General features: G+C 42.3%; 1 protein-coding gene across 4 annotated transcripts in view; it reads left to right on the top strand.

Annotated features, from left to right (window-relative positions):
• The window catches only part of PLCE1 (phospholipase C epsilon 1), a 377,706-nt gene that overhangs the window by 214,473 nt on the left and 135,923 nt on the right, over positions 1 to 27,310 (top strand). For all 4 annotated transcript variants that reach the window (XM_027528501.1, XM_027528499.1, XM_027528500.1 and 1 more), the window contains one exon: positions 4,253 to 4,569. In XM_027528501.1, the coding sequence (XP_027384302.1) occupies positions 4,253 to 4,569 (317 nt within the window). The remainder of the gene's footprint in view (positions 1 to 4,252; positions 4,570 to 27,310) is intronic.

Genomic DNA, 27,310 nt, shown 5'->3' with positions numbered 1-27,310 from the left:
ACATTTCTTCACGTATATGTTTGGAACCTCCTACCACCCCCATTGTTCCTTCATGAGCCACACCTGTTCTGTAGTGCCTTCCAGAAAATAAAGCTTCTTTCATTTTCTACGCAGATGCTCCATCTCTGTTCATATATGCTACAGCCTTGGGCAATGACTTGCAGTTTCCAAAATAAGCAATGTTCTCTCTCACCCTTGGATCTTTACATGAACCTTTATATGTTGTCTTTGGCAATATGGCAGACCAAGCCTCTTTGGAACCACTAACCTCACCCAAGGCCCTATTTCCCCCAGTTGACAAAAGTTTTGAGGAAACTGTAATTCCCATGGAAATTATATTAGACATAGATAGCAAAATTGAGGATAGCTACTGTGTGCTATGATAGTTTTTCCCCTAATGGGAATTATTAAAGGCTCTGAGAAGTCTTGCAGTTAAAATGGAAAAAGGAAAGCTTGTTTAACTTTGTTTAACCCAGTATGTCTCTAAATTATTAACAAAGGAACCATGTTTTGCATAAATTCAGTGTAATACACTTTCAAAAATTTTGGTTTCAAGCATGGGAACTTTCATACGAATTTGTGAGAAGGAGAGGAGAGGGCACTTTTTCATTACTGTTAGCTACTTTCTAATGTAATTGTAATGTTGTGATTGACACGATGGTTCCAGGCTGACCAAAGAACGGAACTGTCAGCTCTTTAGAGTCAAATCCTTACCTTTGGAGTTTGAAGAGTTCATCTCATCAGACCACTGCCAAGTAAGCAAGCACAGGAAGTTGACTTATACTAACAGAAATCACTTGTGATGTACCTAAAATCCATAATGCCAATGTAATATTCTGTTGCTACATAAGATCATATGCTGAGTGATCAAGAACACAAACTCTGAGGTCAAAAAGACCCTAATTCAAATCCCAACTTCCCAGCTGACCACTTAGGTTACCTTATATGAGTATCACATAATAATACTACCTACCTCCTGAATTAATCCAACCATCTCATCCTCTGTCTGGATGTCTCAACCTCTCACTCCTCCTCTTGCCCTCAATTTCCCCCAGCATGAGGGTCTTTTTCAGTGGGTCAGCTCTTTACATCAGGTGGCCAAACTATTGGAGCCTCAGCTTCAGCATCAGTCTTTCCCGTGAATGTTCAGGGTTGATTTCCTTTAGGACTGACTGGTTAGATCTCCTTGTTGTCTAAGGGACTCTCAAGAGTCTTCTCCAGCACCACAATTCAAAAGCATCTATTCTCTGGTGCTCAGCCTTCCTTATGGTCCACCTCTCACATCCTTACATGACTACTGGAAAAACCATAGCTTTGACTAGACGGACCTTTGTCGGCAAAGTAATGTCTCTGATTTTTAATATGCTGTCTAGATTTGTCATAGCTTTCCTTCTGAAGAGCAAGCATCTTTTAATTTCATGGCTGCAGTCACCATCCACAGTGATTTTGGAGACCAAGAAAATAAAGTCTGTCACTGTTTCCACTTTTTCCCCTTCTATTTGCCATGATGTGATGGGACTGGATGCCATGATCTTCATTTTTTGAATACTGAGTTTTAAGCCAGCTTTTTCACTCTCCTCTTTCACCTTCATCAAGAGGCTCTTAGTTCCTCTTTGCTTTCTCCCTTTAGGGTCATATCGTCTAGATATCTGAGGTTATTGATATTCTCCTGGCAATCTTGATTCCAGCTTGTGGTTTTTTTCACATGCTGTACTCTGCATGTAAGTTAAATAAGCAGCTGTTTCATAAGATTAGGGAGTTACTTTTATTTCCTCCACAGAATGCTATACTTTGAAATGTCTTAAACCTGGTTACTTCTGGGAAGATTTACTATGTATGGCTAGTTCCACTATACATATATTATCAGCATCAGATACTGAAATCTGCCTCTGTCATCATTCAGGCCATATTCTGGCTCTGTTTGGGGGAAATTTGGTCACTTTCTCAACCATTCAGCAAGTTGGAGAATGAGGTCTTGTAGGCTTGATTGAGAACCTGCCTTATTTTAATTATTTTCAAATATGAGCTTAGAGAAAACCAGATATAATTTGGTATTCCACATCAACACTGTCATCTAAGACAGACCTGGTTTCTACTTTTCTGTTCCATCCACATCCTTATTGATTTATTAATTTGAGCAGAATTATGCATGGCTTAATTTTTGGATCAGATATTATAGTCACCATACTCATAGAGGAAGGAATCAGGTAAAGTAGACTACCTTTTAGAGAAGGTAGATAATGCAGGGTAAGTCTAGTTGGAGTTTAAGGGAGAAGGGATATTTTACTAGTTTGTCTTTAAGGACAATCTCTCTAGGCAAAGAAGAGTCCATGGAAAGGAAGATATGGAAGGTGGAGATATCCACTATGGCAAAGTGAACATGTGCTAAAGGAATAATTTTGAGTCTACGAATGAATGCCTTTGGGACTTCTATCTAATGCACTTGCTACCTTCCTTCCTGCTGCTACTGCTACTGCTAAGTCGCTTCAGTCGTGTCTGACTCTGTGTGACTCCATAGACAGCAGCCCACCAGGCTCTGCCGTCCCTGGGATTCTCCAGGCAAGAACACTGGAGTGGGTTGCCATTTCCTTCCTGCTACCACCTTCTTATTATCAGTTATGAAGCAGGGAATAAAATTTATTTTATTTATTTAGATACATCTCATTACCTATTTCTTCCTTACTTGTATAGGTGGTTCTGTCCCTGTAAGGAAAGTAAAGTGTTTGTTGCTCAGTTGTATCCAACTCTTTGCAACGCTATGGACTATAACCCTCCAGGCTCCTCTATCTAAGGGATTCTCCGGGCAAGAATACTAGAGTCGGTTACCCTTTCCTTCTCCAGGAAATCTTCACAACCCAGGGGTTGAACCTGAGTTTCTTGCATGGCTGGCAGATGTCTGAGCCATCAGGGAAGCTCTCTGTTCCTGCAAACCACCGGATAAATCTCAGTGGAACTGGCATCTTTGAGGGTGGGATATTGGCAGGGTAGACCGTGACGTTTTGAAATCTGGTGTGCGGAGGGTCCCTAGGTCTCTGGTATGTTCGCACACAGGGTGCACATCCCTGTGTGTGTATAGGCCTCCTCCCCTCTTCCATTTCAGTTGCTTTGTCTGTGCCCACCTTCATTCCTTTTCAGACTGATGGTTATCCCTGGAGGATGAGGAAGCAAATAGTACATTCTCCTTCACTAGTACTCTGCAGAGGTCACAGTGACCTGCTTAGGGAATGGTGTGCTAGGTCACCTCTGCTTCTGAAAATGGGAAACCAGAGAGTGGGAGGGGGGCAAGACAGATATCAGAAAGGTCTCCATAACAGGACAGAGAGTATAGAACCATTCACCAAGCAGAAACTTTGGTTGATAAACCTCTAAGATTTTTTAAAATTTATTTTTAATTAGAAGATAATTGCTTTGCAATGCTCTATTGGTTTTTGCCATACAATGACGTGAATCAGCCATAAGTATACAAATATCCCCTCCCTCCTGAATCTCCCTCCTACCCCGCCACCCCAACCCAGCCCTCTAGGTTGTCACAGAGCACCGGGTTGAGCTTCCGTGTTACATAGCAACCTCCCATTAGCTATCTGTTTTACATATGGTAATGTATATGTTTTAGTGCTGCTCTCAGTTTGTCTCACCCTCTCCTCACCCTCTGCCACTGTGTCCACAAGCCTGTTCTCTACATCTGTGTCTCTATTTTTGCCCTGCAAATAGATTCATCAGTACCATTTTTCTAGATTTCATATATATGTGTTAATATACATTATTTGTTTTTCTCTATCTGATCTACTTCACTCTGCATAACAAGCTCTAGATTCATCCACCTCAGTTCAACTGACTCAAATTTGTTCCTTTGATGAGTGAGAATTATTTCATTGTATATATGTACCACAACTTCTTTATCCCTTCATCTGTCGATGTACATCTAGGGTGAAAGCTGTAAGATTCTCAATGGCTCTCAAGTAAATATCTGCTGTGCATGCATGCATGCCAGGTCATTTCAGTCATGTCCAACTCTTTGCGACCCTATGGACTGTAGCCAACCAGGCTCCTCTGTCCATGGAATTCTCCAGGCAAGGACTAGAGTGGGTTGCCATGGCCTCCTCCAGGGGATCTTCCCATTCCAGGGATCAAACCTGTGTCTCTTACATCTCCTGGTTCTTTAGTGTTCTCTAGTGCCACCTGTGAAGCCCAAATATCTGTGGTAGGGGTTACCAGTCACAGTGTAACCATGGCTTCTGTTGCTTTATTTCAGAACGCCAACCAGGCACCTCTATGGCCAACTCCAGTGCCCTTCCTTCAAGTTCAGCTGGGATCAGCAAGGAACTGATTGATCTGAAGCCCCTCATCCAGTTCCCAGAGGAAGTCGCCAGCATCCTGATGGAGCAGGAGCAAAATATTTACCGAAGGGTCTTGCCAGTTGACTATCTTTTCTTCTTGACCCGGGGCTTGGGCACAACAGAACGCCAGAGGTCCCTGCCCTGCCTCAAAGCATCCATCTCAGCATCCATTCTTACCTCCCAGAAGGGAGAGCACAACGCCCTCGAAGATCTTGTGATGAGATTTAATGAGGTAAGAAGCCGCTCTCAGATGTGTTGTGATTGAATCACGAGTAAGTGCTTGTTTTCATTTTTAGTTAATTTTTAATTGAAATATAATTGATTATCATGTTGTATCAGTTTTTGCTGTACAGCAAAGTGAATAAGCTGTTCATTATACATATGTCTTTTTAGATTCTTTTCCCTTATAGGACATTACAGAATATTAAGTAGAGTCAGTCCCCTGTGCTATGCAATAGGGCCTTATTAATTATCTATTTTATATATAATAGTGTGTGTATGTCCATCCCAATCACCCAATTTGTCCCTCCCCCACTCTCCCCCTGGTAACCGTAAGTTTGTTTTCTGCATCTGTGACTCTACTTCTGTTTTGTGAATAAATTCACTTGTACCATTGTTTTATATTCCACACATAAACAATGTCATATGATATTTGCCTTTATCTAACTGCTAGTAAGTGACCTTTAGGCATTTCCCCTTTTAGGTCTGTTTGTTACTGCTATCTCATCTACCTGTCTGTCTTGACGCTTCCATGATAACTGTTTCCTTTCCAGGCAATGGGATAGACACACTGTCATCCTCCCTTTCACTCCACTCTACCCTTCAACCTAATTGAGCCCATCTCCATCCCCTAGCATAACCATGTTCTACAAGCTTTCACCCTTTGGACAACCAGAACCCCTCATTTTCTGTATGCCCTTGCCAAAATGTTCTCTCTGGGCTCATGTTCAAATAATCTCCTCCTGGTGCTCGTAAGCCTAGGTGTCTTAATTTGGAGTTTGATGACATGATCCCTTGCCCATGGGGTCCTTCTAGCCCACTCCATCTTCTATTGTCAGTTCTCCCCCGCAGAAATTAAACACCAATACACCTGGGTCAGAAGAGCTGGGAGGAACATGGTCTTGAAGGACAATGAATTGCCTCATTCCTGACCTCTGTATACCATCAATTTCTCAGCCCCAGAAAGTCCCTCCAAGGCCTCCGAGACCTTGCCAGAAGCAACCTCTAAAAAGGACAGGTGTGACCAGAGTCTGGGAACACCTAGAAGGGAGGTATTGCAAGAGGTCTAGGAGCTTGCTGGGAGCAAAAGAGCCAATTGCTGGACACCCTGTGACCTTGGACCAAGGATGAAGGACAGGATAGAGAGGCAGGTCTCTAGAGTCAGGGGATGCTGCACTCTTGGACTTAAAGAATACTTTCACTCCATAGCCTAACCCCACACCCAGAGCTTTCTGTTCTATATTTTATTTCTTTTAGACTTCATTTCCTTGTCTTGAATATTAAAACACAGAATTTCAGTCTGTGTGTTTGGTGGTTGTTGGTTGGTTGAATTCCACAAATACAGTAGTTTCCTCGTCATTTAGTAAACTACCTAAATGCTAAGAGACTATCCTAGGTCTCATATATCTCTGATTGGCAGAGGATCAATCAACCTTTGTTACTTAAACACTTTCCAACCATAGCAGCTCATCTTGCAGCCTCCATAGCCTGTCAATCATGACCCTGCTGATGGTTGTATCATGACAGTGAGGCCCAGTGGATGAAGAGAGTGTTAGAGGCTGAGCTCAAACAGTTCTTTGTTCCAGAGATGCCCTGAGCATCATTCCTCAAAGGGAGATCCATGATTCATAGGAATCGCTAATAGTCATCTGGCACTGCCGTGCTAATTATTTAACCTGTGCCACTTATTTGTTCCTCGCAACCAACCTTGGGAGACAGATTCTTGTCATTAACCCCGTTTTACCAAAGGGGAAACAGACACGAGGAGATGGAATTCTCTTCAAAAGGTCACATAGGTAGTAGGTGGCAGCGATATTGAAGCCCACAGAGTCAGGTCTCAGAGCCTGGGCTTTGAACCAAAACATGAGAAAAAAAAATCAGACCATCCCAAATTGAAGGATATTCTACTCTTCAAATGCGTCAGGGTCATGAACGGTAATTGTCAAAAACTAGAGGAGACCAGAAATTTTGTGCTCAACTAAATATAGCTTGGGGTCCTATTACATCCTGGACTAGAAGAAGGATATTGATGGGAAACTGGTGAAATTCTAATAATGCATGTAGTTTAATGCATATGAATGTATCAATGTTAACTTCCTTGTTGTGATAATGGGACTATGATTATGAAAGATGCTAACACTGGAAGAAGTTGGGTGAACTATGTACAGGAACTCTCTGTATTTTTGTAACTTTCCTGTAAATCTAAAATTACTTCAAGGTTAAAAGATTTTTTTAAAAAAATAGTGAAGTTCAGAGAGGTTGAGTCACTTGTACAAGGTCACACAGTGGCTGAGTGATGTCAGCATCCAGATGTCTGTCTTTAAAGTATGTTTTCTTCTCAATCAGTTGCCTGCCTCTCTACTTGTTGAATTACCAAGTTAAAGTTTGTAGTAAAATAAGCATTTCTGACTTAGAGTTTAATTAGCCCAAGGTCTCCTTTAACTTCTTGTGCATCTACTCTTTTTCTACTTCTCCTACCATTTCTATTTTTATCCAATTTCCTATTACCATTCATTCATTCATTCACTCACTCAAGATTTATTTATGGAGCACCTACTATCCTGTAACCTTCTCTTTTTTAAACTGGTGTGTTAAACATCTCTTTTAAATAAGAAATTAGCATCACCGACTCAATGGGCATAAGTTTGAGCAAACTCCAGGAGTTAGTAAAGGACAAGGAAGCCTGGTGGGCTGCAGTCCATGGGATCTCAGAGAGTCAGACACAACTTAGCGACTGAACAACAATATAGGATGAAAATTTACAACATTATTATCCCATGCTTTGGTTCTTTCAGAATTCGGTATACTTTCCGATATATAAGTGCACTTTCCTCAGTGGAAGTAAAATATACTTTTGTTGAACATGGGAGAATCTCAAAGACAAGAGTGAGACAAAGAGAAGAGTGAGCTTCATTGCTAGTCACTTAGGAGAAAGGCAAATGCATTTGTTCCCACGTTCAGTCTTCCAGTTGACGTGTTTTCTGCACTTCTCAGAAGCAGGAGACCATAGTGGAAAAGCTCTAAGGAAAGTGAGTAACAGTCTGTGGCTGCCAGAAGCTGCCAGTCTTAGACTGTAGTCAGGCAGGGGCACAAATCTATACCAAAAAAGGCAGAAATTGTGTGCAGTGTGAGTGACACAGATGGTGGGAGCTGAAGTATCCAGGTGGGCGATCAGACTCTGCTTCACGCGGGTGTTTGTGGCCAGGCCTTGAGGGGTGGTTGGGATAGAGGGGGACCATCTCAGGAAAGGGGAGGAGGCCATTCTGGGCAAGAATACAATACAACCAGTTCTTGTCATGAGCAGGAAAGCCCATGGTCTGAGGCAGCTTGCTCCTAATTGTCAGGAGAACGTGATCATGAGCTAGAAGTTTCCCAAATCCTAACAACTCTTTACATAAGGACTTTAATGTTGGGGAAAGGGAAGACTATCCCTCATTCCTGTCAGGCAGTGTTGCATAACTTTAATTCTTAGGAAAATACGGTGAAAATGCAACTCCAAGTACAGTCATGAAATAACTGAAAGGGGTTTGGCTTACGTTAAGGAAGGCCAGGAGATAAATCATTTAAAATCAATTTAGACTGTGGCTTGGAAGCAGAATTTCTCCCCCTTTCCCCTTCTCCTGCCCGATGTCAAGACTGGTACTTGCCAGTGACTTTTCTTTATCCTAGTAAGTAAGCAGAAGCAGGCACAAGAAGCCAGCCCCCAAGCCAGTGGTGGTCAAGGAGGTCCTAATGAGAAGTAAAAAGTGTTAGTCTCTCAGTCATGTCCAACTTTTTGCGACCCCATGGACTGGAGCCCACCAGCCTCCTCCGTCCATGGGGTTTTCCAGGCAAGAATGTTGGAGTGGGTTGCCATTTCCTTCTCCAGAGGATCTTCCCGACCCAGGGGTCAAACCTAGGTCTCCTGCATTGCAGGCAGATTCTTTATCATCTGAGACACCAGGAGGTCCTAGGGGTGGGCTCGATCCTGCTCCCCTTGGTTTGGAAGGCAGGGCTTGCTGAACCCTTTTGACCCAGACACCTCTCTGTAGTCATATTCTTGTTCTGAAGCTCCAAGAAGCCAGTGTTCTCTCTTCTTCCTCTGAGGCTCAGCAGGCTCACTTCCTGGCCACCCCCAATGTCTCTTGCTCTGACAATCTCAAATCATATTTTTCTTTTCCCTACTCTTCCTTTCTCCCACCTCTACTTCTAATCCACATTCTTTTTGATCTTACTGTTTTTAGTTTCTCTTCGAATTCCAGAGCCATTTATCTCTTCGAAAAGGAGACAGAGAGGCATTTTTTGGTAGATAATTTTTCCAAAGAGATGACATACTTTATCACGTGCCTTTGAGAAGAGATGAAAGGCAAATACAGATGGATGAGCATCCTGACTTGCTTTGAGTTCATGCCCTTTTCTTGTGAAGGGCTGTGATGGAACATGGTTTGGGGAAGCGGTGTATGAGTCACTAGTTCTCAAACCTTATGCCTCCTCAGTATGGCCTGCTTTTGTCTGGTTGTCCACCCACTGATGGCCTTTGGGGTCAGAATTCATCATCCTATGCCCTGAGAGAGCAGTTTTTCTTTATGAGTAGGTCTTAGCAAGACCATTCTCAGAGCTCCTCTCTTCAACCAGCTGATCCAAGGGCAGGTGGTGAGCCCAAGACTGAGCCCTCAGTTAGACTGAGACCCCAGGAGGCTCAGGAGAGATTCTCCCTGGCTCTTTACCCTAGGTGACCTTCCTGCACCCTCCCATGTTTGGTCAGCCTGAGCCATCATCAACCTGCTTCTCTAGACACACAAATGTAGGCAGCCCAGAGTGACACTCAGGTGCTGCCTGTCCCTTCCATCTGGTGAGTTTCACCAGATGTCAGTTCAACAGTGTAAAGGGCACCCCCTCTATAAAGAGTGCCAAGGTGCAGCTTAACTCTGTAGGAAAGATCATAAGAATAAATAAACCATCTGACCAGAGAAAGACTGTCTGGGCTTGAGTCCTTTCAGCCAGAATCTCCGTGCTGTTCTGTTGCTCAGTCATGTCTGACTCTTTGCAACCCCATGGACTGCAGCACGCCATGCTTCCCTGTCATTCACCATCTCCCAGAGTTTGCTCAAACTCATGACTATTGAGTCAGTGATGCCATACATCCTCTTGTCCTCTGTTGTCTCCTTCACCTCCTGCCTTCAATCTCTCCCAGCATCAGGATCGTTTCCAATCAGTCGGCTCTTTCCATCATGTGGCCAAAGGATTGGAGTTTCAGCTTCCGCATCAGACCTTCCAATGAAAGTCAGGGTTGGTTTCCTTTAGGATTGACTGGTTTGATCTCCTTGCAGTTCAAGGGACTCTCAAGAGTCTTCCCCAACACTACAGTTTAAAGGCATCAATTCTTCAATGTTCAGCCTTCTTTGTGGTCCAACTCTCACATCCATACATGACTACAAGAAAAACCGTAGCTTTGACTATATGGACTTTTGTCAGGAAAGTAATGAGTCTGCTTTTTAATATGTTCTCTAGGTCGGTCATAGCTTTTCTTCCAAGGAACAAGTGTCTTTTAATTTCATGGCTGCATTCACCATCTGCAGTGATTTTGGAGCCCAAGAAAATAAAGTCTCTCACTGTTTCCACTGTTTCCCCATCTATTTGCCATAAACTGATGGGACCAGATGCCATGATCTTAGTTTTTGAATGTTGAGTTTTAAGCCAGCTTTTACACTTTCCTCTTTCACCTTCAAGAGGCTCTTTAGTTCCTCTTTGCTTTCTGCCATAAGGGTTGCGTTATTTGCATATCTGAGGTTATTGAAATTTCTCCCAGCAACCTTGATTCCAGCTTGTGTTTCATCCAGCCCAGCATTTCATATGATGTACTCTACATGTAAGTTAAATAAGCAGGGTGACAATATACAGCCTTGATGTACTCCTTTCCCAATTTTGAACCAATCTGTTGTTCCATGTCTGGTTCTAACTGTTGCTTCTTGACCTGCATACAGGTTTCTCAGGAGGCAGGTAAGGTGGTCTGTTATTCCTATCTCTAAGAATTTTCTACAGTTTGTTGTGATTCACATAGTCAAAGGCTTTAGTGTAGTCAATGAAGTAGAAGTAGATGTTTTTCTGGAATTCTCTTGCTTTTTCTAGGATCCAGCAGATGTTGGCATTTTGATCTCTGGTTCCTTTGCCTTTTCTAAATCCAGCTTGAACATCTGGAATTCTCGGTTCACATACTGTTGGAGCCTCACTTGGAGTATTTTGAGCATTACTTTGCTAGTATGTGAGATGAGTGCCGTTGTGCGGTAGTTTGAATATTCTTTGGCATTGCCTTTCTTTGGGACTGGAAAGAAAACTGACTTTTCCAGTTCTGCGACCACTGCTGAGTTTCCCAAATTAGTTGGTGTATTGAGTGCAGCACTTTCACAGCATCATCTCTAAGGATTTGAAGTAACTCAGCTGGAATTCCATCACCTCCACTTGCTTTGTTTGTAGTGATGCTTCCTAAGGCCCACTCGACTTTGCACTCCAGGAGGTCTGGCTCTAGGTGAGTGATCACACCATTGTGGTTATCTGGGTCATGAAGATCTTTTTTGTATAGTTCTTCTATGTATTCTTGCCACCTCGTCTCAATATCTTGTGTTTCTGTTAGGTCCATACCATTTCTGTCCTTTATTGAGCCCATCTTTGCATGAAATGTTCCCTTGGTATCTAATTTTCTTAAAGGGATCTCCTGTCTTTCCCATTCCATTGTTTTCCTCTATTTCTTTGCATTGATCACTGAGGAAGGCTTTCTTATCTCTCCTTGCTATTCTTTGGAACTCTGCATTCAAATGGGTATATCTTTCCTTTTATCCTTTGTCTTTCATTTCTCCCCATTTCTCAGCTGTTTGTAAGGCCTCCTCAGACAACCATTTTGCCTTTTTGCATTTTTTTTCTGGGGGATGGTTTTGATCACCCCCTCTTGTACAATGTTAGGGACGTCCGTCCATAGTTCTTCAGAGACTCTATCAGATCTAATCCCTTGAATCTATTTGTCACTTCCACTGTATAATTTTAAGGGATTTGATTAAGGTCACACCTGAATAGCCTAGTGGTTTTCCCTACTTTCTTGAATTTAAGTCTGAGTTTGGCAATAAGGAGTTCATGATCTGAGCCACAGTCAGTTCCTGGTCTTGTTTTTGCTGACTGTATAGAGCTTTTCCATCTTCAGCTGCAAAGAATATACTCTTTAAGGGATCATGATCACTTTGACAAATTCCAGCATCTAAGTCTCTCTGTTCATAGCCCAGGAAAGACCATTTTAGCATAGTAGAAAAAAGCATAACATATCATCATGACCAATGGGAACTTCCCTGTGGTTCAGTTGGTAAAGAATTTGCCTGCAATGCACAAGACCACCTGTAATGCATGAGACCAGGATTTGATCCCTGGCTCGGGTCAGGAAGGTCCACTGGAGGAGGAAATGGCAACCACTCCAGTATTCTTGCTTGGGTAATTCCACGGACAGAGGGCCTGGAGAGGTACAGTCCACGGGGTTGCAAAGAGTTGAATACGTCTTAGTGACTAAACCAACAACAATGACCAAATGTGTTCCTTCACTTGAAATACTTCAGAAAAAAATATTGGTTTTGAATTTGTACATTCAACCTTGTTAGGAAAGTTTCCTATCAAAGCTTCCTGTCCCCCACCCTCATACTCTTTCATGCAGAAAAGCCAAACAAATCCTCTGCTCAGGACTGCTGTACAAACTATTTTCCCTCATATTGGAATACTCATGAGGTACGTAATAAAGCTCTCTCAGGGTAAGGGAAATTTCAGCTCTCTTTGGAAAACTAGAGTTTTCCTTGGGAAAGCACTTCTCCCTAGAGGCATACCTCTGAGAGCAGAAATGGTATTCATTTCCCTGGAAATTTCATGCCACATTCCCCAGGGAACAGAAATTTTAGTTCAGAAGTTTCTGGACTAAAGAAATACGTGCGTGCTAAGTCGCTTCGATCATGTCCAACTGATTTATGAATATAGGACACTTGTGAGAGATGCAAGCAGGAAGGCATGGGGGCTCTGTCCCAAGGATTAAATAGGCTGCCGTTTTATAACCAAAGGAAAGTCAGGGAGTGGGGGGAAAGACACCTTCTTTAAGTAGATATCAGGCTTAGATCTCTGGCTCCTCCCTATATCAGGCAGGAGAGACTCTGACCTATGAGGTCAAACTAGGATTATCATAGCACTTACTCAAACCAGTAGGCACGGGTGGTGACATTTTTCTTTCACCTAATGGCCTGGAGTATATCTTGTGCATTTATTTATGCCTTTATAGAAGCAAGGCCGCTTCAGGGAGTTTTGATAGCTTTCTTGAGGAATCATTAGCTTACGGTGGTCTTCCAAAGTATCCTAGGTTTCCCCATCTACAGTGCCTGGGTTTTAGTCCATCATTTCCCACTGTGGAACCTCAAGCCAAGTACCTAATCCCTCACCTTTCAATGGGGATATTAATAGTACCTACTTCACATGGTTGATGTAAGTCAGAGAGATGACGTGGGTAAAGCACTTAGTGCGGACCCAAGACACAGTCCTGGGTTCAGTGTCAGTTACAAACAAAACTAAAATAGCTGCATTGTCAGAATAACGAATGATAATAGATCCCACTTATTATTATTATCCCCTCACTTAACAGATAAAATGGAAGCACAGAGAGGCAAATGACCCATGGTTTCAGAGTTAGTGTTTGAACTCAGGTGGTCTGACTTCTGAAGCCAGTATTCTTGATTCATTAACCTGGTGCCATTGAATCAGAAGCCATAAGAGCCCTTTTCCCTCACCTTGGTCTTTTATTCTGAATTAAACCATTTGCTTCGCAACAGTATTCAAATATTCTTTATTATTTCAACATGTATAGCACTGTTGACCTCCTTGTTGGCTCCATGATATTGAAAATGTGGCATCTCCTTTGAATTGGCAGGCTGTGGAGCTGGAAATGGGTAGGACAATGGCATTGCAAAACGTCTGAGAACATTGTCCTAGAAGAGTAATAGAATAAACTGTCGCCTCCCAGTACCAGGCAGAAATAGGATTTAAGGTCTTTGGCTTTTAAAGTTTCCTTTTTGGTTTTGAAATCTCCTTAGGTACTGGGTACTTGAGAATGTAGGCTGCCAAAAAGAGAATAAAATAAAAATTTTACTTTAGGGACTTGCCTCATGCAGTAGTTAAGACTCCAGGCCCCCAATGCAGGGGGTGCGGGTTTGATCCCACAGGCTGCGCAGTGCAGCCAAAAAAAATTTTTTTTCCTTTGTTTCTTTATCCTCCTTCCTTGACCACACCATACCTGCAAATCTTTTTCCTCCTCTTTTTCTGTATTTCAATTTTGCATGAAACTTATACTCCCAACAGGGATGGCTTTTGAAATTCAAAATCTTTAGTTGCACCTGTACTCCTTGAAAGGCTGGGTGTACAGTTATTTTGTGGATTTTTTGGGGGAGGCTGTTCTCTAGTTGTGCTCTGATTTGGGGCAGCAGGAGAAGGCTTTGGAGAGGATCTGCTCAGTATCTTGTGAATCAGCCCCTCCACGCCTGAGTTCATGCTTTAAACATCGAACGTGATTTCCTTTAACGGTGGCTTTCGCTGATTAGCAGAATGAAATCAATGGACATCTGAATATTTTTAAATACACACATGCCTGGAGCTAGTCCACAGGAGATTCTGGCTGTATGAATCCATGGGCCTGGGGCTCTGTATTTTTAAAAAGCTCCACTATATATTACTGATGCCACCAATGGTTGAGAATCACGACTCCAGACCTTCAGGAGCACAGGTTTTTCAAAGAGAAGAATAAAGCTGTAGCCCAAAACAAATAGGGGGGAAATGATTCCAGTCTTTGGAGATAGTGTAATAGTTGAAAATTGTCTAAATAGATAAATGAACAATAAATATTAAGTGTGATGGCTTGCTTATTTGCTTATTTGCTCTTTCCTTCCTTCTTTCTTTCTGTATTTTTTTTTAATTGTTTGGTCCTAGAGGACTTGGTTTTGAAATCTTCAATATTCAAACTATTTTATTACTATGACAGGATATGTTTATTCTTATTTACCCTGCTTAAGGCTCACATCATGCCTTTAGTATTTAGCCATTCTAGAAAGAGAACTGCCAAAGCCATAGATTCATTGGAGGCCTGTTTTATTCTGTTGAAAGTAAGCATCAAGTTACTACTTCAGTCCCTGGACTGATAAAAATAAGAATGCGTCCAGTGGAAATTAGCAAACAGACAAATATGATTTTGACATACATGAGACGTATTTATTTTTAACTGGAAACAGTTAACATGGCTCAGAGAAATACTCCAGCAGTTTCTCAAGACCCTGTATTCTTTGCCTTCAGGCGTGTCACTGAATGACAGTGAGCACTGTGGGAAAGAGACTGGGATTTTGAGTCTCTCTCCAGGACTGCCTTAACTGACCCTGTTAGGATGTTTAATTCAACTCTCTGAAAAACCACTCTCTCAGAGGTCTTTACTGCACATGTAGGAGCCAAGGCGGAAAATTTATGCTTTGCCAAGAATCTACATTCACCAAAGAGATTTAAACATTCATAAATCCAGTTGCCTTCTTGATGCCCCGCCTTTTATCATTCAACAGATTTTTACGAAGGTACATCTTATATTCTAGGCACTGTTTTGTGTGCTGGGGATATAGCAAAGAACCAAGACAGAGCCCCTCCATGCACAGAGCTTACATTCTAATGTCTAAAAGGCATCTCAAATATGACCAAAATAGAACTCCTGCCTTCTCTCTACCCTATTCACATACCACATAGTATTTTCCCCATTTATCTCCTTCCTCTCATTTCAGCATCTACCTGGATGCTCAATCTGACAAGCTAGGAGTCACTCTTGATTTACTCTCTCTACCCAGACTGCCAACATCCAAACCATCAGCAAGGCGCATTTGCTCTACTTACAAATACACCTGGAATTGGACCACTCCTTAGCGTTTCCCCTAGGAGCTTCCCTGGTGGCTCAAATGGTAAAGAATCTTCCTGCAGTGTGGGAGACGTGGGTTCGATCCCTCGGTTGGGAAGATCGCCTGGAGAAGGGAATGGCTACCCACGCCAATATTCTTATCTGGAGAGTCCATGGACAGAGGAGGCTGGTGGGTCACAGTCCACGGAGTCACAAAGAGTCAGACACAGCTGAACGACTAACGCATTCCCTTTTTTCACTTTAGCATTCCCCCTGCCACCACCGTGGAGCCAGTCCCCACTGCACTCACCTCCAGTGCTACTTTGATGCTTGCATAACCTATAATCCTTTTCGCCACCCAGAGGCCAGCGTGATCTTTTATAAATATAAAGTGCATCAGATCACTGCTGTTGTTTAATTGCTAAGTCATGTCCAACTCTTTGCAGCCTCATGGACTATAGCCCACCAGGCTCCTCTGTCCATGGGATTTCCTGGGCAAGAATTCTGGAGTGGGTTGCTATTTCCTTCTTCAGGGGATCTTCCCGACCCAGGGATTGAACCTGTTTCTCCTGCATTGCAGGCAGATTCTTTACTATTGAGCCACTTCCTAAAAATTCCACTAGGTCTTCCCTTTGCATTTGGAATGAAATCCAAAATGGCAAGACCCTGCATGATTTTGCCCCATCAGCTTCTCCAACCATCTTTATACCTGGCTCTGTTCCAACCACCCTGGACTTCATTCTGTTCCTGAAGACGCTGAACTTGTTTTTCCCACACAGCCTTTGTACTTGTTGTTCCCTCTGCGGAAGACTGTCTCCCCCACTGCTGGTGTCTGCTTTTTCTCGATCATGTCTCAGTTCGAAAGTCAGGGAAGCCATTGACTTGTTTACTTTTTCGTCAGAAACCTGATTACCCTGTTCATTGCTATAGGTCTGGTTCTTCGCCAAGAGCCATTTAAGTTCAGTTCGGTTCAGTTGCTCAGTCCTGTCTGACTCTTTGCGACCCCATGGACTGCAGCATGCCAGGCTTCCATGTCCATCACCAACTCCTGGAGCCTACTCAAACTCATGTCCATCGTGTCGGTGATGCCATCCAACCACCTCATCCTCTGTCATCCCCTTCTCCTCCTGCCTTCAATCTTTCCCAGCATCAGGGTCTTTTCCAATGAGTCGGTTCTTCACATCAGGTGGCCAAAATTTTGGAGTTTTAGCTTCAGCATCAGTCCTTCCAATGAATATTCAGGACTGATTTCCTTTAGAATGGACTGGTTGCATCTCCTTGCAGTTCAAGGGACTCTCAAGAGTCTTCCCCAACACCACAGCTCAAAAGCATCAATTCTTCAGAACTCAACTTTCTTTATAGTCCAACTCTCACATCCACACTTGACTACTGGAAAAACCATAGCTTTGACTATACAGATTTTTGTTGGTAATGTCTCTGCTTTTTAATATGCTGTCTAGTCGGACATGACTGAGCAACTTCACTTTCACTTTTCATTTTCATGCATTGGAGAAGGAAATGGCAACCCACTCCAGTGTTCTTGCCTGGAGAATCCCAGGGACGGGGAAGCCTGGTGGGCTACTGTCTATGGGGTCGCACAGAGTTGGACACGACTGACGTGACTTAGCAGCAGCAGCAGCAGGTTGATCATAGCTTTTCTTCCAAGGAGCAAGCGTCTTTTAATTTCATGGCTGCAGTCACCATCTGCAGTGATTTTGGAGCCCCCCAAAACAGAGTCTGTCACTGTTTCCATTGTTTCCCCATCTATTTGCCATGAAGTGATAGGACCAGATGCCATGATCTTAGTTTTCTGAATGTTGAGTTTAAGTACTAGATGCTTAATAAATATTTAATAAATCAGTTCAGTTTAGTCGCTCAGTCATGTCTGACTCTTTGCGACCCCATGGGCTGTAGCACATCAGGCTTCCCTGTCCATCACCAACTCCCAGAGCTTGCTCAAACTCATGTCCATCAAGTCGGCGATGCCATCCAACCGTCTCATCCCCTGTCATCCCCTTCTCCTCCCACCTTCAATCTTTCCCAGTGTCAGGGTCTTTTCCAATGAGTCAGTTCTTTGCATCAGGAGGCCAAAGTATTGGAGTTTCAGCTTCAGCATCAGTCTTTCCAATGAATATTCAGGACTGATTTCCTTTAGGATGGACTGGTTGGATCTCCTTGTAGTCCAAGGGAGTCTCAGGAGTTTTCTCCAACACCACAGTTCAAAAGCATCAGTTCTTCTGTGCTCAGCTTTCTTTATAGCTTTCATGTATAGTTAATAAATGAATAATGCTAATTGGTATTAGCACTTGTTTCTTGAAATAGATGCTGTTGGACATAATAAGCAAGACATGTCTGTTTGTTCAAGGAATTTACAGTCAAGTTCTAGACACATAAGATATAACATATTAAGTAAATACACATATTTAGAAAAAGGCAGTGCAGAGCATCACCTGTCGCAGAAGAGAGTGGTTGGAGAGGTGCCATAGACAGTGGCAAGAGTATGATTCTGTTTCAAAGTCTGGTTTTGAGTCCAGGTTCTGCCCTTACTCACTATGGGACTCTAGACAAGTAAGTGATCACATTATTAGATAATCAGCTTCATATTTCCCACCTGTGAAATGGGTTAATTTTATCAAATTCACATGATTATCGGGACATTTAAGCAAGCTAATATGTATAAGATCTCCAAGTACAGGATAGGTACTCAATAAATAGTAACTAGGGGGATTCCTGCCATGTGAGAGACTCAGGACTATGAGAGTAGAAGGGAGTCACACAGGCACATCTCTCTCGAGCCTGGTGAAGGGCTTCAGAGCCTCAGAGGTTGGGAAGGCTTTTAGCAGACACAATTATAAACTTTATCACTGATAAAGTTTCAGAGATTATGGTATGTTCTCCTATCTCCACCAACTGTCGAAATCTCTCCCTTGCATAGCCTTACCCAGCTTTTGCTAAAAACTTTCAGAGTTCATTCCATTTTAATGAACCTGTTATGTTGATGGAACTCAATTTGTTTTAAAATTTTTCCTTAAACTGAAATCTGCCTCCTCATAAATTCTACCTGTTCTTCCCAGGGGGCTATTAGAAATTGTCTTCCTTTGGTTTGGTTCTCTCGAGATTGGGCGTTCCTCACACTGTCCAAACTTGTATTATTTTTCAACATCCCTCTTAAGAAATGAGGCTCCCTAATCTGTTTTGAATAGTGAGACTCTTCTTTCTTGCAACTGGGTCATTCTCCTGCTCTTCGCTTTTTCCATCTAATTATTAGCCCACTGATGATCAGCTAAAACCCCTAGACTTGTAGCATACAAAGAGACCATGCTCAAATTTTCTCTCTGCATAGGTTGTCTTGTTTGTTGTTTCCTTTTTTGGAAAATATTTATTTAGGTAGCTGTGCTGGGTCTTAGTTGTAGCATGTGGGATCTTTAGTTTTGGCTTGCAGGATCTAGTTCCCTGGCCAGGATCCAACTTGGGCCCCCTGGATTGGGAGCATGGAGTCTTAGCCATGGGATCTCCAGGAAGTCCCTGTTTGTTGTTTTCTTATGTGGAGGTAGTATTTGATGTTTAAGTCTACTAAGTGTTCTCTTTTGGCACATTAAAACCTATCAAAAATGTTTTGAATATTGATTTAGTTATGTATTAGCTTCCACTCCCCATATATATATATTTTTATATTTAGGCTTGATACACATGTCTCATGTTTTTAAATGCAAATTGTTGGTAAACATGTCAAACCAAATAAGAATTAATAGGAAGCCTTTTGGCACATCATTAGAGTGCTCCTCAGGTTGCCCTAAACCACATATCCCCTCTTTATGTAGTGTTTTTAAGCTAGATGTAAATTTCCATAATGCAGTCATCTGACAGATGTTCCTCATTTTGTCTCTGGGTGTAGCCTGAGATACTCTGTGAAATGATTTCTTAAAACCAGTAAACATGCTTGATATGCATGTCAAATTATCCTCTAAAAAGGAAAGAAAAAATTTGGTTAATTTGATACGTAGCTGTTTGAGGATATCTAACTGTTATTCCATTCATTTAAATAATGATGATGACAGAGAAATTAATAATGTAACCACTGTTAATTCTGTGCCTTGCACCGGGCACCATGCCAAACACTTTACGTACCTAATCACTAAGTTCACACAACTCTGAAAGATGGGAATCACTGCTTTATATTACAAATACGAAAACAGACTCAGAAAGGCTACATAATTTGTCCAGTACCACACAGCTAGAAAGTGACTAAACTAAGATGAAATTCAGGCTTTCATGACCCCAGAGCCCAAACTCTTTGTTTTATTGCTCTACCTGTAGCGCTATGCATCTAATTACACAGTAAATACTTGCCTCAGGAAATACCATGAATAGAGAAACGAGGGCAGGGCTTCCCTGGTGGCTCAGTGGTAAAGAATCTGCCTGCCAGTGCAGGAGACACGGGTTCAGTCCCTGGTCTGGGAAGATCCCACATGCTACAGAGCAGCTGAGCCCGCACACCACAACCACTGAGCCTGTGCCCTGGAGCCTGGGAGCTGCAACTGCTGAGCTCGTGTGCCACAACCACTAAGCCGCCACAATTACTACGCTGGCACACCCTACAGCCTGTGCGCCCCAACAAGAAAAGGAGCCACAAGGAGAAGCCCACACACTCTAACAAAGAGCAGCCCCTGCTTACTGCAACTAGAGAAAAGCCCACACAGCAACAGAGACCCAGACAGCCAAAAATAAACAAATAAACTATTAAAAAAAAAAAAGAAATGAGGCCAGAAAATGCTGGTTTGTTTGAAGGATTTGAGGGGTAACCAAGTCAGACTATAGCAGCCTCTCCTAAAGTGAGTTGTGTAGGAAGTCAGTATGCATTCATGTGACATATGCATATGCCACAGGCTGGGCAAACGATAACTTTTTCTTTTCTCATTGCAGGACTTCTCAGGTCATTTTTTGTGCTCATGTACATTGGAACCCTCTTGGAAGGAAATATTTCATAAACATACTTGAGTATTGCATAGCTGTAGGCCTGGTACCTATTATAAAACATACTTTAAGAAACTCTGCCACATAGGAAAAGTAGGTGGGTCTGTCATATAAAGGAGAAGGTGGGTTTTGACTTAATGCCTTATCCTCTCTAAGCTGCACGGCTACAGATCCTTTGAGAGCTAGAGACAGAGCAGGGAAGGAAGTGAGGCTTCAACTCCAGGTCAAAGCAGGGCAGATGCTGTGGAAGGTGAGGTCTTGGTCCCTCCTGCTCTGGCATGTGGGTCTGAGGCACATGAATTTACACAGTGAGACCCTAATCTCATGATTCAGATTTCATAAGCCTCACACAAATACAAGTTTCATTCCTTTATTATTACAGTTCCTACTTTTAAAACTGTATAGACACTAAAATTGTATAAAAATCATTAGGGTAGAAAACATGAAGGACAAGCCCTGGACAAAAAATGCAGCCAAGAAGGTTGCTGGCCTTTCCAACCACCGCATCCATCTCTTCTATTCTCTTTCCCTCCTGCCCCTTCCCTAGGTACCTACAGCTACCATGATGCAAGGATTTAATATGAACTTCAGTTCAGTTCAGGTCAGTCACTCAGTAATGTTCAACTCTTTGAGACCCCATGGACTGCAGCACGCCAGGCTTCCCTGTCCATTACCAACTCCCAGAGCTTGCTCAAACTCATGTCTATCGAGTCAGTGATGCCATCCAACCATCTCATCCTCTGTTGTCCCCTTCTCCTCCTGCCTTCAGTCTTTCCCAGCATCAGGGTCTTTTCTAATGAGTCAGTTCTTCACATCGGGTGGCCAAATATTGGAGCTTTAGCTTCCGCATCAGTCCTTCCAATGAATATTCAGGGTTGGTTTCCTTTAGGGTTGACTAGTTTGATCTCCTTGCAGTCCAAGGGACTCTCAAGAGTTTTCTCCAACACCACAGTTCAGAAGCATCCATTCTTTGGCACTCAGCTTTCTTTATGGTCCAACTCTCACATCCACACATGGCTACTGGAAAAACCATAGTTTCGATTATACAGACTTTTTGTCGGCAAACTTATGTCTCTGCTTTTTAATATGCCGACTAGGTTTGTCATAGTTTTTCTTTAAAGAGAAAGCATCTTTTAATTTCATGGCTGCAGTCACCATCTGCAGTGATTTTGGAGCCCCCAAAAATAAGTCTCTCAGTGTTTCCATTGTTTCCCCATCTATTTGCCATGATGTGATGGGACTGGATGCCATAATCTTAGGTTTTTTAATGTTTAGTTCAACTCATATTAAAGTTGCCTTATCTTTTTGTTATGAGTCATTCTGTAATTTGTAAAATGCTCTTCTCTTCAATGAAAAGTAAAATCACCATATGTTTGTGGCAGTTCTTTATTTGGATCAGTTGAATATATAAATGTAACATCTACTCCCTGGAAGTGGAGGAAATAAAAATCTATATGTTTATGGAACTTCTCTTGTAGTCCAGTGGTTAAGATTCCAAGCTTCCAACGTATGGAGCCCAGATTTGATCCCTGGTCAGGGAGCTGGATCCTACATGCTGCAACTCAGACCCAGTGCCACCAAATAAATAAATAAATAAAACTGTTTATTTTTTTTTAAATCTTCTTATAAAAGATTTAAAAAACTATAAAATTTTTTTATAGTTCTGGGTTTTCCTAGTGGCTCAGATGCTAAAGAATCTGCTTGCAACACAGGAGACCTGGGTTCTGTCCCTGGTTTGGGAAGATCTTCTGGAGAAGAGAATGGCAACCCATTCCAGTATTCTTGCCTGGAGAATTCCATGGACAGAGGAGCCTGGTGGGCTACAGTCCATGGGGTCACAAAGAGTCAGACACAACCAACCAACACACACATTTATACTTCTATATAATACTGTCTTAAAAGCTTCCTATTGTTTTTTAAGATAAGATTTGTTGTTGTTGTTGTTAATCTTTAACTGGAGAAACCAACAGCCAATCTTGGGGGGGATATTCTAAGGTATACTTAAAACCGCAAATCATATAGTGACACATTTATACTGTATTTTATACTGACACAGAGCTCATCATATGAGTTATCTTATTTCATCCTTACCGGGCCACTCTGATTTTGGTTCTGGCTCTCCAGTCTGTCCTTCTATGTCCACGTCTAGAGCTCTTCCCCTCATCATTGCTGCCTTTCACTCCCACTGCAAGCCTAGCATTTTGATAGACATTCCAAGAGTAACTTTTCCTAAAAACTGTGCTGCAGAATCCTGGTTTTTCAGCCTGCTCTGGAGGAGAAAGTAAGATAAAAGATTCATGTTTCAGTACCTTCGAGAAACATCTTTGCAGCCTCTCCCTTGTGTATTGATATTCCCAATGCACATTAGTGTATGAAGACCTGAGAAATCCATCAGTAAAGACACTTATAGTTAGTTCATCAGCATTTCCCAGACGTATCTCACCTCCAACTTTATTTACTTGGTCTTTCTCTAGTTTCACAGAACACACTGCTCTTGAAACAACCAAGGACAAAAAAATAGTAAGGAACAAAAAGTACCCATGTGAGATATTTAAATTGCATGATAGTTGATGTATGTTCTAGCCTTCCTACTCTCCTCCCACCAGGATAAGGGCTGCAGGTCAATTAGGGCTGAACAGTACCAAGACAGGTTAAATGAATGGCAATGAGCAACAGCTGAAGAAACTTGGACTGTTTTGACAAAATGGGAGACTTCTGATGTGGGCAAGATAGGTGCATTTCAGTATTTGAAAGGTTACCATGAAAATGAAACTGAATTATTCTTAGTGACTTTAGGGTTAGGATCAGGCAAAACTAGGGCCCATCATTTTATCTTGGCCTTGGAATAGACTGCCTTTGGAGGTAGTGAGCTTTCTACAACTGGAGAAATTTCACAAAGGGCCTGGCTGGCTCTCTGCAAAACTGGGAAGAAACTCATGGTTTGGGTTGGGAGGTTGTCCAAGATCAAGCTGTGGCCTGTGGGCCAAATCTATGCCACCACTTGTTTTTGTATTGCCTGTGAAATATAAATAATTTTTGCATTTTTAAATGATTTTTAAAAATCAAAAGAAGAGTAATATTTTGTGATGGTTGAAAATGACATGAAGTTCAAATATCCATGTCCATACAAAAAACTGCACCAGAACACAGCCAGGCTTACTGGTTTGCATATTGTCTACGGTTGCTTTCTCGCTGCAAAGCCGGTTACAACAAAGATTGAATGGCTCACAAAGTCTAAAGTATTTATAATCTGGTCTTTTAGAGAAAAAGTTTGCCAAAAAGTTTGAGATCATCCAATTGCCTTTTTTTTTTTTTCTCCAACTGGGAGATTCTATGAGGGAGAAAAGTTTTTGCCTTAGATTTGGGTAGGAGGTCCTGGGTCACTTGGAGACCACTGGTACAATAGCCTGTGGGGATGGAAAACCAGGGTGCAGTGGTGAGAAGATGTAGGTGATGGGGCAGAAATACTTGTTTGAGAAGGAAGTCAGAACACAAAGGTGAGAGCCTGGATGATGCTCATCAGACCAACACCATACAGGGAAGGTATTTTTCTGGCGATAGGGAGACATGTATAAATTTGTGTCAGAAGAGAGACATAAAACCTTTTCCTGTGCTTGATGAACTTAACGATGTTCTTAATGTCTGCTTTCTTTTACAGCACAGTTAAATATATCTGTTGTAATACCTCTCAGCAAGAGGGGATTTTCTAAATGTTCTTGTTTATAAATGTGCAGAAAATTTTTGCACAGAGAGTCATGCTTTTATTGGCCAAAGAAAGTGAACACTTGCTGATTTTCTGGCAATCCTAACAAAAATACTGAAGTGTATTTATACTCTGGGGGCCAAAATGAATTTCAAGATGACAGCACTCAGATACATAATCAGCCCAGCTTTCCTCTTCTGCCTCCACTGGGTTTAACAACTCTGTCAAATCCCTTCCTCTGAAATCCACTTCTGCAAGTGAGTTGAAACTAATTTTCTCTACAGCCACATAAACACAAGACAGGCTTCCCTGCTGGGCTCTCAAAAGCTTGATCCCCAACCAGAGGGTGAGATAAGCATGATATGCCACCAAAAGTGTGGTACAGAACTGTCTTTATTAAAAAGCAAAGTTTTTACTGATTTTTACAGTGTGGTTTCCTTATTAACATCTCATAACTACCGCAAAAAAAAATGTTTACTTCACATTGTTTTGAAGTATTATGATAGTCTAGAATTTCAAGTAAGCTTAGTTACTGCTCTTATTTCAATCAGGGCAGGATACCTATTATGTAATCCAGTACTGTATGTGTGTGTGTGCTCAGTCGTGTCTGACTCTGCAGCCTCATGGACTGTAGCCCGCTAGGCTCCTCTGTCCGTGGGATTTCCCAGGCAAGAATACTGGAGTGGGTTGACATTACCTACTCCAGGGGAATGAATCTTCCTGACCCGTGAATCGAACCCATGTCTCTTGTGTCTCCTGCATTGGCAGGTGGATTCTTTACCACTGTGTTGCCTGGAAAGCCCTTCAGTACTGAAAAGTAACTATTATCTCTGCCAATGAAGGAATCAGATATTCTGCTGATAAAAATCCACACGGAACCAAACGTCCTACTTTGGCTAATAGTTTTGCCATCCTTTCCCAGGAGAATTAAGTGACAGTGTATTTAACAAGACTCACATTCATTCATTTGGTTGTTGCGTTTATTCCCTGTCCCTGTGGCAATAACAGGAGCTAGCTCTCTGCTCGTCTTCTCTCGTAGCTTCTTATCATTGACCAAATAGTGTTCAGGCCTTTTAGCTGCATTCAAGCGTCTCTCCAACGGACCTGTGCAGTTTTTTCCCTGAGTAATCCCTCATGCACCTTTCATAAGAATCAGCCTCAAAGATTCACTGTTGTGCTCTGTTGGGAGATGCAGGGACCCTACAAAGTTCCAGAGGGCAGCATTCACCTAGTGCCCCAAACAGCAGCTCTGGAGGAGAATGCTGGCCCTGGGGCTTGAATTTAAATCCCAGTTCCAACACTGAGTGGCTGTGGGACCCCTGGCAAGTTTCCTAACCATTCTATACCCCAGTCTCGTCATCCAAGAAATGGTACTAATAACACCCACGTAACATGTAGACTTGTTGCAAGAATTATGAGACTGTTTCAGGGGAATGTACTTGCCACGGTGATCTACCTCGATTCAAGAACTCAATAAATATCAACCAAGGAAGATCTCCTGGAGGGGGGCATGGCAACCCATTACAGTATTCTTGCCTGGAGAATCCCTTGGACAGAGGAGAGCCTGGCGGGCTACAGTCCATGGGATCACAAAGAATTAGACACAGCTGAAGCGACTTAGCGTACCCACACACAGTGTTGAAGATAAGATTCTAGGAAAACTAGTAACTTTGAACCACTACTTTTAGAATGGATAAGAAAAATGTCTCCAATAGTATAATATTTTAAGATTTCTATTTACAATCTATCAGGAGGTTTGGGAAAATGGAGGTCCCCATTTTGAATAGTTCAACATACCTATGCAGGTTCTTTGAATGACTGCAAAAGTGGCAGATAGAGATACTGATATTAGGAGTGGTTCTACTGTCTGTATCTGGATTCATAGAATAGAGAAACTGCATTTAAGGTATAGTGTTATAACATTTTTAACTCATGCTCTTTTTTCAGAATTAAAAAACATTCATATCTACATTTAATGTGATTTGAAATTTTAAAATATAATTGATGGCATGAGTAAAAGCATTTAATAAAGTGCAAAATACATTTAAAAATATCATGTGTTCTTCTCTCCTCTACCTGCCCTGCTCCAACTGGGCAACAAGACTGCCTTCACCCTTGACAGGTGGTAGGATGGTCCAGATAACACATGACCTCTTCCAGCCCTGGGCGTTTATGATTTGGGGACTCAGCGTTGAAACCCTAGAGATCCAAGTCCTCCTCTTAACAGGAAAGAAGTCCCTGTGTAAAAGGACACAATGAGATGACAAAGAAGTATTCCTAAGAATTGGAAGCTTACTTTCTTTCTTTTCTATTTTTCGGAAGAGGAGGTGACATGACTGGACATCTTTGAGAAGAGTAGCGCCACGCCAGTCATTCCCTTTCTCCTGGGAAGATGAGACTAGTGAGAAAAAGTCACATGCACAGAAAGGCATTCTGTCAGCTGTATAACTCCCTGAAGATTTTAAAAACTTCTTTCTTAGAAATCCTAAAGAAAACAATACACACTCATCTGCTTGGACTTAAGTTACATGACTCTGGACTATGGCTGTGAGATCCTGACTTCAGGGAATTTCTGCCATCTCTGTACCATGAATCTAAAAAAAAGGCCAAGGGTGCTTTTAACAAGATGATGAGTCTGGATTCTTCCTTTTGCCACTAGCCAGCCACATGATGCTGAGCAACTCCTTTAACCCCTGGACATTAGTTTCTGCCCTGTAAGACAAAGGTTGAGAACAGGCGATCTCTAGCACCCCTTAGAATTTGAGCTCTGGAGTCTGATCTCCCCAAGTTTGAATCCTAGCTGCATTGTTTATGTGACCTACATGACTAAGCTTCTCTTTTCCCCTCTGTCTAATATCCTCTGTGAGTGAAAGTGAAAGTGAAGTGAAGTCACTCAGTTGTGTCCTACTCTTAGCGACCGCATGAACTGTAGCCCACCAGGCTCCCGTCCCTGGGATTCTCCAGGCAAGAACACTGGCGTGGGGTGCCATTGCCTTCTCCAACAAATACCCTCTAGATGGGACCATTTGATGCCCCCATCAATTCTGTTATGATCAATTTTATTGTTCAGTCACTGAGTTGTGTACAACTCTTTGCAACCCCATGGACTGCAGCATGCCAGGCTTCCCTATCCTTCACTATCTCCTGGAGTTTGCTAAAACTCAC

The sequence above is a fragment of the Bos indicus x Bos taurus genome, chromosome 26 (genome assembly GCF_003369695.1).
Source record: "Bos indicus x Bos taurus breed Angus x Brahman F1 hybrid chromosome 26, Bos_hybrid_MaternalHap_v2.0, whole genome shotgun sequence".
NCBI classification, from domain to species: Eukaryota; Metazoa; Chordata; class Mammalia; order Artiodactyla; family Bovidae; genus Bos; species Bos indicus x Bos taurus.
Note: the sequence above shows the minus strand (reverse complement) of the source record. Positions and strands in the feature narration are given on the sequence as shown.